At 40.7% G+C, this 12,176-nt stretch overlaps 1 protein-coding gene across 1 annotated transcript; it reads left to right on the top strand.

Moving 5' to 3' along the window:
* The first annotated feature begins 418 nt into the window (after window positions 1-418).
* On the top strand, window positions 419-5,269 carry dmrt3a (doublesex and mab-3 related transcription factor 3a). The gene is made up of 2 exons (XM_034691662.1): window positions 419-1,371; window positions 3,939-5,269. The coding sequence occupies exons 1-2, from the start codon at window positions 972-974 to the stop codon at window positions 4,952-4,954; spliced, it is 1,416 nt and encodes a 471-aa protein (XP_034547553.1). The 5' UTR covers window positions 419-971; the 3' UTR covers window positions 4,955-5,269.
* Window positions 5,270-12,176: the final 6,907 nt, after the last annotated feature.

Here is a 12,176-nt window from a genome sequence, read left to right as displayed (position 1 = left end):
TGCTTTGTCATTTTCTCTAAATGTAGCACCAGCAGAGTGAAACAGCTGATCGGAGCCTCAGAACAGTTTCAGGGTGCTACTCTCTTCTCAAACAGGGATTCGTATGTTATATCCTTTTAAAATCTATCTTCAATTCATCTTGGCCCTTTTATAAATGTTTTCAAATTCAAGATTCAAGATTCAAGCAATCTTTATTGCCAAGTTATCACACACACAAGGAATTGGACGTGGTGATTGGAACGCTGGTACTTAACAACAAGACAGTAAGGACACAACAAGACATGAAGGACAATAAATATATAAACCTAAAGACAAATACAAAAATTCTATCTGTACAAAGAAAGGTAAAGAAGTACTTTTAAAGACATGAAATAAGTTAAACCAGAGGGCACATTTAGTAGATGAGTATAATAATTAAAGAAAATGTTGTTTATGTCAACCAGAGACTCGGTTATACAGTCCCAGAAAATGTCTGTGCTGCAGTTTGGCAACATTTTACTTGAATGTGATGATTCCTTTCATAAAAGCCACAAGACTCAGACTCTTAAAATCTCTAAAACCAGAGTAATAAAGGAGAGGAAACTTTCCACACTCCAGATCCAAGTGTTTCTAGTCCACTTGAATCCTGGCACAGGTGTAGCAGTGTGTTCTTAAAGCAGGCTCTGCAGCCTCACAGAGAAACATGAGGGATTAGCTGGTGTTTTTTCCCACCCTCTCGTGGATATTTCTTGCAGCGTGCAGGCGCGTCGACGTGAGTGACAGCGTTTGGTTACTCGTCTCCACAAGCGCGTGTCAGCCTGATGCGTATCTGTGCTGTCAGCCGAAGGAAAGGTGGATCCTGCTCGACAAGCCCACTCCTCTTCATCTCCTATTCGTGTCATGCGTGAGGCAGAGCAGCTCCATCCCGCTCCATCTCCAGAACCACATCACTCGCGACCGCGCGTCCCGGAAAACACGCCGCGTCTGACACGATGAATGGCTACGGGTCCCCCTACCTGTACATGGGGGCTCCTGTGTCCCAGCCCCGGGCCCCGCTGCAGAGGACCCCCAAGTGCGCACGGTGTCGGAACCACGGCGTGCTCTCGTGGCTCAAAGGTCACAAGCGCTACTGCCGCTTCAAGGACTGCACGTGCGAGAAGTGCATCCTCATCATCGAGCGGCAGCGCGTCATGGCGGCGCAAGTGGCGCTCCGCAGGCAGCAGGCCAACGAGAGCCTGGAGAGCCTCATCCCGGAGTCTCTCAGAGTGCTGCCCGGCATCGGGATGTCCGGAGCCGGCGAGGGGAACCAGGGAGCCACGCAGAGACAGGAGGAGCTGGAGCTGAGGTGGAGCAGCGCGGAGGCGGTGCAGGCCGGAGCGCAAACATGCACAGGTAGGAGGAGGAGAGGGACCAGTCTGGATGTTTGAAAGTTTACATTTTTTGTTCATTTCATACTTTTAATTGACGGAAACAAGATTACAAAATAATGCAGCAGATTGAAACTAATACATTTTTAAATTGATGCAATTTGAAGGCTAATTTAAATGATAAAATTAAAATAAAGGGATGATTTTATTGGGTGAAAAAGCATCTTCAAAGGATAAATTACGAAAAATATTTTACTTTATAATATGAAATCATTTTGCATGTTTTATAGCTGCTGGTCAAGATGTTTAATCTTCATGTGGTGCCTTTTTTTTTTATAGCCGGCTCTTAAAACAATATTTGAAGGCTGCATGTTTGCATTTGAATCTGTAGTTCAGAGAAGAAGCTAAAGAGTTTGACATTTGAAGGACATTATTCCATGTTTACTTTTTTAAACGGACGATGCTCAAAACATGTATTCTATAAAATAATTTAAGGATTGACATCTTTGTGCAGAGCATTTGCATTCTTTAAATCTGTCTGCAGTCAGACTTAATAACACCAGCTCTATAATGTAATGTTAGTCATATATCTATCATCATCATCATCATCATCATCATTTCACTACACAGCAGCTGCTCAGCGCTGCCTCCTCTCAGGTCATCATTTATCATTCAAACACACAAACTAGAATCATTTCATTATTATAATACTAAAGCTTCATGTGTATGCATACCTACCCAAGTACAATAATATTATGATTTGTTCTTTATTATTTTCTTGGCTCTTTATATATATATTTTTTTACATGTTTATTTATATTTCTATGTGAAGCTCTACATATAAACATCATTTAATCCGTGTAGTGCATTTACACCACTGCGACTGTGTGCAGTGTTTACTCTGCAGCCATCATCATCAATATAATGTGTGTGTGTTTAACATCCATAAGTTAACACAGTATATTTACATTATTCAATTTAAACTCTGTAAGTATATTGTTCTATGCTGTGAGCTGCTGAAACAAGGGGAATTTCCCCCAATGGAAGATCAATTTAGTGAAATATTATTTTATCCTTAATTCAAACAAATTTAAAAAGATCTGTTTTTAGTTTCTTTGCTCCAGAAAAACTTTAAGTTGGCCACAATAACACCACTAAGTATTGATTTTATTTGTTTTTGCCTAAATATTTAAACCCCATACTGTTTTTATTGTCTTAGCAATTGTTTGCAATGTATTATATTGCCATATTTTCTGCCCTGAATTGCATGTTATTATCTCAAAGATAAAGACGAGATTTTGTAAAAAATGAAAAAAAATAAGGAATAGCACAAGATGACTGAAATAATTAAGAGAATTTAATTTAATTTTAAAAGACATACAACATTTTAGTTAGTTATAGACAAATATTTTAAAATGATTGATCAATATTATTAAAACAAAATGTCAAAAAACAGGATTGTGTGGCTTTATCAAAGCAGAAAAAACACATTTATGACAGAATACATCAAATAATAATTTTTAAATCTCTATATAAAATAAAGTATTAAAGTTCTCTCTTTACAATGCTAACCCTCATTTTATCTACACCCATTAATTCGTTTTAATATTTGTGATGGACTGATTTGTTTTTTTGACATGACAGCAGAATCATCGTTATTTTAATTTATTTATTTATTAGTTGTCCTGTATTTATTGTATACTACATATTCTATATCAATTTATTTTACTTTCATATAGAGAACATATATATTTTTCAGTTTTAACCTACAAAATGATTAAACAATGATGTGCCTTTAATCAAGTGCTTTAAATGACTGTTAAATTATGTGCGCGTTAATGCAGAGGTATTTTCTACTCTTTAGCTTTTTTTATTTAAAAACATTTTATTAACCTAAAATATCAAATCAGCCTTTAAATTTAGATTTGTTCTTTACCATATTCTATCAATATTATCAGTTAAGTAATGAACACAATCTGCCTTTTTACGGCCCTCAGAATAAGTCAGGTTTTAGTCGTTTCTTTATAAACGTTCAGACTCGATCAGCTGACCCCAGATCAGCTCCACGTGCAGCTGAGAGCGTTAGAGATCCCAGTCTTCAGCGCGGACAGCACGAGCCAATGTAACCCTCATATTTTTCTGCACGAGGTCAACTTGAGATGAAAAGTTACCGAGAAACGAGCGAGCTGTCTACACACACACACACACACACACACACACACACACACACACACACACACACACACACACACACACACACACACACACAGACAAACACAGTCAGCAGTTTGTGTTAACAGCTCTGCCCAAGAGAGAAGATCTAAACATCAGTCTCTGTGTTGGAGACAAGTTGACAAGAGATTAATTGCATGTTACTTTCCCTCTTTAAATGGACGAGTCTGCATTAAACGCTGTAATGGATCAGTGTGTGCGTGTGTCTGTGCGTGTGTGTGAGAGTGTGTGTGTGTGTGTGTGTGTGTGTGTGTGTGTGTGTGTGTGTGTGTGTGTGTGTGTGTGTGTGTGTGTATGTGCGTGTGTGTGCGTGTTTCTTGTTCAAACTGGTCTCTGACTGTGTGTTTTCTGGTCCTGCAGATCCAGCAGAGGATGCTCCTGATGACGCGTCAGGAGGTGAGAACGGAGGCAGCAGCAGCTCCAGTGAGAAGGAGCAGGACCCGGTCAGCTCCCCTGAAGGCTCGAAACCGAACTCCTGCTACACCCCGGAGCCCCCAGAGACCCCCTCCCAGCCCGAGGAGAGCCGCTACAGTCTCCCCAAACCCGCCAGCACTGAGAAGGAAACAAAAACAGAGAGTCCTCAGAAGTTTCCCGTGAGCCCCTCGGAGCAGGGTGTGCTCATAGAGGGCCTCGCGGGATCCATCAACCTGCCCCTCAGCCTCAGGGCCAACCGGCCTCCTCTGGAGGTCCTCAAGAAGATCTTCCCCGCGCACAAGCCTCCCGTGCTGGATCTCATCCTCAGAGGCTGCGGGGGGGACCTGGTGGGGGCCATCGAGGTGCTGCTGTCCAGTCGGAATCCTGAAGGGAGCGCGCACGCGCACACAGACCCTCACGCGGAGGCCTTGGTGCTGCCTTCAAACGGACACCTGTTCGAGCACGCGCTGGGCTCCTACCACCCGGTTTCTTCTTCAGCTAAGTGGTCTGTGGGCTCTGCTTTCCGGGTCCCCGAGTCTCTCCGGTTCACAGCCGAGTCCGCTTCGGGTCCGCTCGGTGTCCCCCTGCAGCACCCGTCCTTCCCGCAGCCCACGCGCTACCCGCTCATGCTGCGCAACTCCCTCACGCGCAGCCAGGCCAGCCCGTTCGTGCACAACGACGTGACTCTGTGGAACACCATGGCGCTGCAGCAGCAGTACCAGCTCCGCTCCGCCGCGCAGTACGTGTCCCCCTTCTCCCCCGCAGGCCCCGCATCAGGCCCCGTAGGCTCCGTGTTCCGCAGCTCCAATCTGCTCCCCTCCAGAGCATCCGAGGAGCCGAGGATCAGCATCCAGGAGGAGAGCTGCACGCTGGGACCCAAACCGGGCCTGTACTCCCCTGAGGAGGAGTACGAGGAGCGCTCCGACTCCGCAGACTCCCGAATCCTGAATTCCTCCTCCTAGACTCTGATGGACTACAGCAGGGGACACCAAATCTGTATTATTGTGCAAGGACTCCCGGTGTGTGTATATTTCTGTCGGTGTCTATGTGAGTTGTGTCGATCAATCACTCCCTGATCAGCTGATGTTGATCATCCTGACTTCAAGCTGTGCAGAAGTCACGTGACTCCAAAAACCAAAACGGATGAATGTAAAGGACCGGCTTTGTTTTCAGACGTGTCACCTGTTCCCTGTGAAGAAGCATGTTTAAATACTGTGAACACTGTGACCCTCAATGCATGAAGAGTATGCCAAATAAACCCAAAGTTTCCAAAAACACTCAGACTGATGTTTTCAGTGTCACCAACAACTTAACTTCAGATCTGTAATGACTAAATATTTAATTTAATCACCTTTTAACTCGTTATGCAAGACAAAAAAATACAGCATTTAATATATTTCATTTGCCTTTTTTTTGTATCTAGTGCATGCATGTCATTTAATTTACACTGAAAGCAACTGAAGGGAACATTTAGATATTTAGAAATCACCAAACAGATTACAGAAATGTAAAAAGCACCTTTTAAAGCGACACATTTCAGAGTCTATGGTGAGTATTTTCTATAACTAAAGGTTACTGTGTCTTCTGTGGCTGAAGAGGTATTAACTAAGATTACTTAAACCACTTAAAATAATCCGTAGATGTTTTGTTTTTTCATCCTTCTGTTTCAAAATCAGAAAAACTGTCTTAAAAAAGAAAATGGAAAAACTGAAAATCAAAGACATCTTCTTCTTCTTTATAACCCAAAACCATCAAGCTCCAATAATTGATAACTACCTCAAGGCCATGATTTAATTATCTCATGGCCTGCTACTCAGTGGCCTCTGATTGAAACATCAAGGCCCTTAAATGTCCCTTAAGAGGCTCCGTAGTTTTAGTTTCAAAACTGAAAACAAACGATGCTGTGTTTTCCTTTTTCTGATTTCCTGTTCCCTTTTTTAAAACAGAAGAACACATTTTCTCCTGATATGGTTTTGAAACACAACAATGAAAGAACCAGGGGACCGGGAGAAGGCCTAGGGCAGGCATGTCCAAAGTACGGCCCGGGGGCCAATTGCGGCCCGAGGTCCATTTAATTATGGCCTCAAGCTTCCATCTTCAAATGTGTTATTTATAGCACAGAAATTAATCACCTTCTGAATCATCTGTACATTTGCAGTTTCTTTCAAGCGCACAAACAAAACTAAAGTCAATCCAGAAACGTCTCAAAAAGCTTCATATGGACTACCTGTCTAAAGCAAAAGTACTGGGAATTCTTCAAGACGGCAATAAAGAAGAAACACAAGAACTCTTAAAGCTGACAGGTTTTCAAATCAATGTTTTTATCATGATGTGAAAATGTTCTTGATGAACACTAAAAGTTCAGAAGACACAGGACAAGATCAAAATTATGAAATTGCACAGAAAAGGCAAAATTAGGTGCATAAAAAATGTTCAGAACTCAGGAAAATAATTATTTTGTTATAAAATGTTGTCTGCTGGTCAGAACAGTCTTAAAAACAACATGACAAAGAAGTGTGATGAAATCCAGATCTTGATCCTGCCATAGGAAAATAATGAGACAATATTTTTCCCCACATTGCCCGACCCTAATGAAAAACATTTTCCCCCAGAAGAAGATAACGTTTGCTAATCTTTACATGGTACTTCCTAGTTACTGTTTTATTGAGAAAACATTTAAAATAATTATTATTAAATAGATTTCATATATAACTTTTAGGATTCCAAAGTCTCAGTAGGAGCCACTGGCCCTGAGGCATTCTGACAACATCATATGTGGCCCTCTTTGAAAAAGTTTGGACACCCCTGGCCTAGGGGTAGACCCAGAACTCGTTGGAGGGATTATATATCCCACCTGGTCTGGGATCGGCTCAGGATTCCCCAGGAGGAGCTGGAAAGCGTTGCTGGGGAGAGGGATGTCTGGGCCGATCTGCTTGGGCTGTTGCCTCCGTGACATGACCCCGGATAAGCGGGAGAAAATGGATGGATGGATGGATGGATGGATGGATGGATGGATAATGAAGAAAACAAACCATACTCAGATTGAAGATGCTGAAATCAAAGTCATGCTCTGAAAACCTCAACCAGGTAACACCATGATGGTGAGCTTTAGGCCCCATTAGATCAAGTAAAGGAAATTATTGAATTAAAATGTTCCTTTTTTAATTTGATGTTTTTGGATTCATAAATCTGCTTTATTATTTTCTATATATGTTTACAGCTCTGCTCATAACTAATTCATATAGTATTCTACAGTTTAATTTACAGCATGCAGTACAAGAGTCCATGTCTTCAGTGTTGCTGGTGAGAGTCCACTTCCACACGCTCAGGAAAACAGCCCTGGTATTTATAAAGCAGCTTTCATACAAAAATCAATTCAAGTGCTTTACAGGGTTCAAAACAAAAACACAGCAAACATTTTATCAACATTTAAATTTCATCATCTCATTCAGTTCAGACGATGTCAGACCAATCATAGCAATAGCAATTTCATGATATGTAAGCTCAATGTGTTTTACATGGAGAATTAAACACATAAAAACATTTAAAAAACAAAAACAATAAAAACAATATATACAGCCAACATATATTAAACACAGCATACAGCAAGCAAACACATGCAGCCAGTCACAACAGTCATTACATCATTCACACGCTCTTGAAATTAAATATGTTCTAAGTCTTTTTTTTTTTTGAAAATTCTGTTTATTCATTTTTCTTCATTCTTATTCAGACAAACAGTTTACAAAACACCATAGAGTACAACAACAAAACATGACAAGGAGAGTTGCACCCACAATCTTCAATGTAACATACACATACATATCTTCCCCTTACACCTTACTCACACATATACAGGTGGCTGACATTTGAACACAGATGAAGTATCAATAAGTTAAATATTGTATTGACCGGACTCTAGATAGGCCATCCAAGGGGTCCCGGGTTTTGTGAAACAGCTGTGGACTACCTCTGATGGAATAGGTTATTTTCTCCAAAGGAGCACATGAATTGACCTCATTAATCCATTGAATAATGTTTGGAGGGGTCTCCATGATTCCACTTAGATGTAATACATTTCTTGGCAGCTGTAATGGCTAGGCTCACAAAACCCTTTAAGCTTTGGGAGGGGAGCTTTAAGTCGGTCAAGTCCCCGAGCATCACTATCACAGGTGACAAGGAAATATTCTGCGACAATACTTTCTGAAGAATATTCTCAATTCCCAGCCACCACTGTCTTAGCTTATTGCAGGACCACACTGTATGTATTAGCGTACCAATTTCCAGTTTACATTGAAGGCAGAGAGGGGATACACCAGTTTTAATATGAGCTAGTCTGAGCCTTTTTTTTTAAAGTGGAGACAGTAGTGATGGACCTGAGGTCAGCAGGCAGTTAGTTCAATAGAGAAGGACCACAGTAACTAAAGGCCCCTTCACTTTGATTTGACTCTGGGTACATTTAAAAGTCTTCCACCTGCTGACCTAAGGATCCAGGTTGGGTTGTACACTGTGAACAAGTCAGAGATGTACTGGGGAGCTGAACCATTGAATGTTTTATGGATTAGTATTATGAGTTTGAAAGTGATTCTGTATTTAACGGGGAGCCAGTGAAGCGTTTTGAGAACCGAGGTGATATGGTCAGATTTTGTTGTGTGTGTCAGGATTCTGGATGCTGGGTTCTGAATGAGTTGGAGCCGTCCTATGGAGTGTTTGATTGTTTGAATAGACCTGCATATAATCTAACCAGGTTGATATGGACTAATTTCTAGGCATCAGTTTGGGAAATCATATTTAATCCTCTCTCTCCCTCTCTCTCTCTCTCTCTCTCTCTCTCTCTCTCTCTCTCTCTCTCTCTCTCTCTCTCTACTTGTTTACCTTTACATAAAAGTACAGGATCTGCAGGACCAATTAGTCCTTTAGTGGAAAATAACTGAGCATTTGATCCATGATGCATTTTAAAATGTTTCATTCAGAGGAAGAAGTGGGAATATTATTTCTCTCTCTCTCTCTCTCTCTCTCTCTCTCTCTCTCTCTCTCTCTCTCTCTCTCCCTCTCTCCCTCTCTACTTGTTTGACTTTATATAAAAGTACAGGATCTGCAGGACCAGTTAGTCCTTTAGTGGAAAAAAACAGAGCATTTGATCCATGATGCATTTTAAAATGTTTCATTCAGAGGAAGAAGTGGGAATATTCTTTCTCTCTCTCTCTCTCTCTCTCTCTCTCTCTCTCTCTCTCTCTCTCTCTCTCTCTCTCTCTCTCTCTCCCTCTCTACTTGTTTGACTTTATATAAAGTACAGGATCTGCAGGACCAGTTAGTCCTTTAGTGGAAAATAACAGAGCATTTGATCCATGATGCATTTTAAAATGTTTCATTCAGAGGAAGAAGTGGGAATATTCTCTTTGACAAATAAAAAAAAAAACAGCCAATCCCTTAACCCCTTAATTTATCAGAATAAAGAAACAGCATTATCACTGGACAGGAAGGTTGGAAGAATAATCATCTGCTTTTGGTACAAAATGCCCTCCAAGTAATGATAAAAATGATTGTAACCCATTAAGTCAACATAAAATCAACACCTGATTTTTGGCAAATGATTGCTCAAATAATTAAAACCTTTAATATGAAATTACTGGAAAGGAAAATTTAAAATCTGCTGAAAAATTGTCTGCAGTCTGTTCATCCGTTCTTACATTTTAATACAAAAATATTTGCATGTCTTACTTTTCTTCTGCTGAAGAAGAAGTCAAAACAAAAACACATGAGCAAGACAGTCATGATTAGTCTGACAAAATAAAGGGTCAGTGAATGCATCACACTGCAGTTATTTGCATTGAGAGAGTGTACAGTAGCTGAAAATGTAAACACACTGTTGAGAAGTCCACATTCATCAAACTGCTGGAATGAATATGTTAAGGTCAAAATGTTCTTGCTAATGTGATTTCACTATTTAACTTTCACTACAGGATATGAAACTCAGGCTTTTGCTTTAGCCTCTCATCATCTCTGAACTCTTCTCCAGACTGTCTCTCTTCTGGTTGAATCTTTTAAAATGCTGCCATCTAGTGGTGGAATTGAGCTACTTCATGATTTTGTAAAAAGGCCAGATTTCATAACACGCATTAAGAATGAGGATTTAAAACATAAAGGATGTGTGAAGGATTGATAGAGAGTTAAATAAAATAAATAAATGTTATATGTGGGAGTCAGGATGGGAGAGAGAGAGGGGAACAGAGTAAAGGGACATTATTTTAAATTATTTTTTCATAATGTTTCCAGATCTATCGTTTTGCACTCTCCTTAAAAAGTTAGATTAAAATAAACAAATAATGAACTGGTTTATTTTTCTTATCTTGTATTCTTTACTGCACATATTCTTTTTATGCTTTATATAACTGTACTTTGATTTAGAGTCTATTTTAGGCATCAGAAGTTAATTCCACGTGATATAAAACCACACAAAGTCAGTCTGATCTTGTACATTTTTTCTCTAAAGCCTGCATAAAAAGTCACTTTGATTACTGTTTTTCCTCAAAGTACTTTAAAATGTTTAAATATAACAGACATGCTGATTCACTCTCCAGGCCCCAGAGGTGTCTCTGTTTGGAGGCAGCTCCAGTCTGCCACCTAGTGGACATACTGTGACCTTCCACAGTATAATATTTCAGCCTCCACAACTCAATGAGTAGTTTTAATAATTAGTTAGATTCTTTGAGTATGATAATCCAGAATTTGGGTAGTATTTTGTCAACCCAGTCCCTGGTACCTTTTCCCCAACAACCTGGTTATTATTATTATTATTATTTTTTTTTACCAATTTGTTAGTTAAAAACATAACGAACATAATGAACTTAAAAATCAGGCACCCTCGTATCTTAAAGAGCTCATAGTGCCCTATTACCCCTCTAGAACTCTACGCTCCCAACATGCAGGCTTGCTAGTTGTACCTAAAATCTCTAAAAGTAGTATGGGAGGTAGAACCTTCAGTTATCAGGCCCCTCTCCTTTGGAATCATCTACCAGTCAGGGTCCGGGAGGCAGACACCCTCTCCACTTTTAAGAGTAGGCTTAAAACTTTCCTTTTTGATAAAGCTTATAGTTAGAGCTGGATCAGGCTTGGACCAGCTTTTGTCATGCTGCTATAGGCCTAGACTGCCGGGGGAACTGGCACACTGACACACTGGAATCCTAGCTCACCCCTTTCCCCCCCAACCCCTTCATCACTTACTTTCACTCTCCCTGTCCCATTAAAGTTACTAACCATAGACCTTTCTGGAGTCCCTGAGCTCCATTGCCTCGTAGATTCCTCTGAGCTGCCGTAGACGTCCTCCTGCTGCGGACGATCTGGACTCCAGCTGATACTGACGTGCTGGACTCCAGCGGCAACAGCTTCTACGACTCGTCTCATCACTATCACTTCTCTCTCTTACTCCCCTCTATCTGTCTTTCCAGACCCAACTCGGTCGAGGCATGATGGCTGTCTAACATGAGTCTGGTTCTGCCTGAGGTTTCTGCCTGTTAAAAGGAAGTTTTTCCTCGCCACTGTAACTAGCTAAATACTGCGATGTGCAATGCTCATGATGGATTAAGGTGGGGTCAGACTGAGTCTTACCCTGTCTTGAAGTTGGGTCTCTGTTCATAATTTGACATAGAGTGGTCTAGACCTCCTATGTTTGTAAAAGCGTCCTGAGATAACGTTTGTTGTGATTTGGCGCTATACAAATAAAGATTGATTGATTGATTGAGATTGAACTTGCTGGGTCATACCCATAACCCAACCCTGCTGTGTTAAAATAACCCAACCAGCAGCTTTTAGAATGGCACACACACAACTTAAAGGTGAAAACAATGTTAAATTTGTGTCACTGTTTTCAGAAAATTTAAATTGCTTCATTAAGAAACCACTAATTCAAATTAATCCAGTGTTAAATTAGCTATCCAAAGAATTCTAACCTCACAATAATTGAATACTCGCTCTGCTTTTCAGTCTACTTATACATAAGACAAGTTGACCCTTCCTGTTTTTAACTACAGTGACCTCAGTCCTTCCTCCACAGCTGAAGCTCCGTCCTCCTGTTTGTTGCACATGGAGAAGGAGAGGTCGAGGTGTCACAGTGTTTCAGACAGAGACAAATGCTGCCCGCCTGGTTTAGTAGTTGAGCTGCATGTGTTGTCGCTCCATCAGAGG

Source organism: Notolabrus celidotus, chromosome 9, assembly GCF_009762535.1.
Source record: "Notolabrus celidotus isolate fNotCel1 chromosome 9, fNotCel1.pri, whole genome shotgun sequence".
Taxonomy (NCBI): Eukaryota; Metazoa; Chordata; class Actinopteri; order Labriformes; family Labridae; genus Notolabrus; species Notolabrus celidotus.
Note: the sequence above shows the minus strand (reverse complement) of the source record. Positions and strands in the feature narration are given on the sequence as shown.

Bases quoted from the DNA above. Each gene is read 5' to 3' on its own strand.
- dmrt3a (XM_034691662.1), top strand. From the start codon at position 972: ATGAATGGCTACGGGTCCCCCTACCTGTACATGGGGGCTCCTGTGTCC. The intron at 1,372-3,938 runs GTAGGAGGAGGA...CTGGTCCTGCAG, and splicing joins CGGAGCGCAAACATGCACAG to ATCCAGCAGAGGATGCTCCT.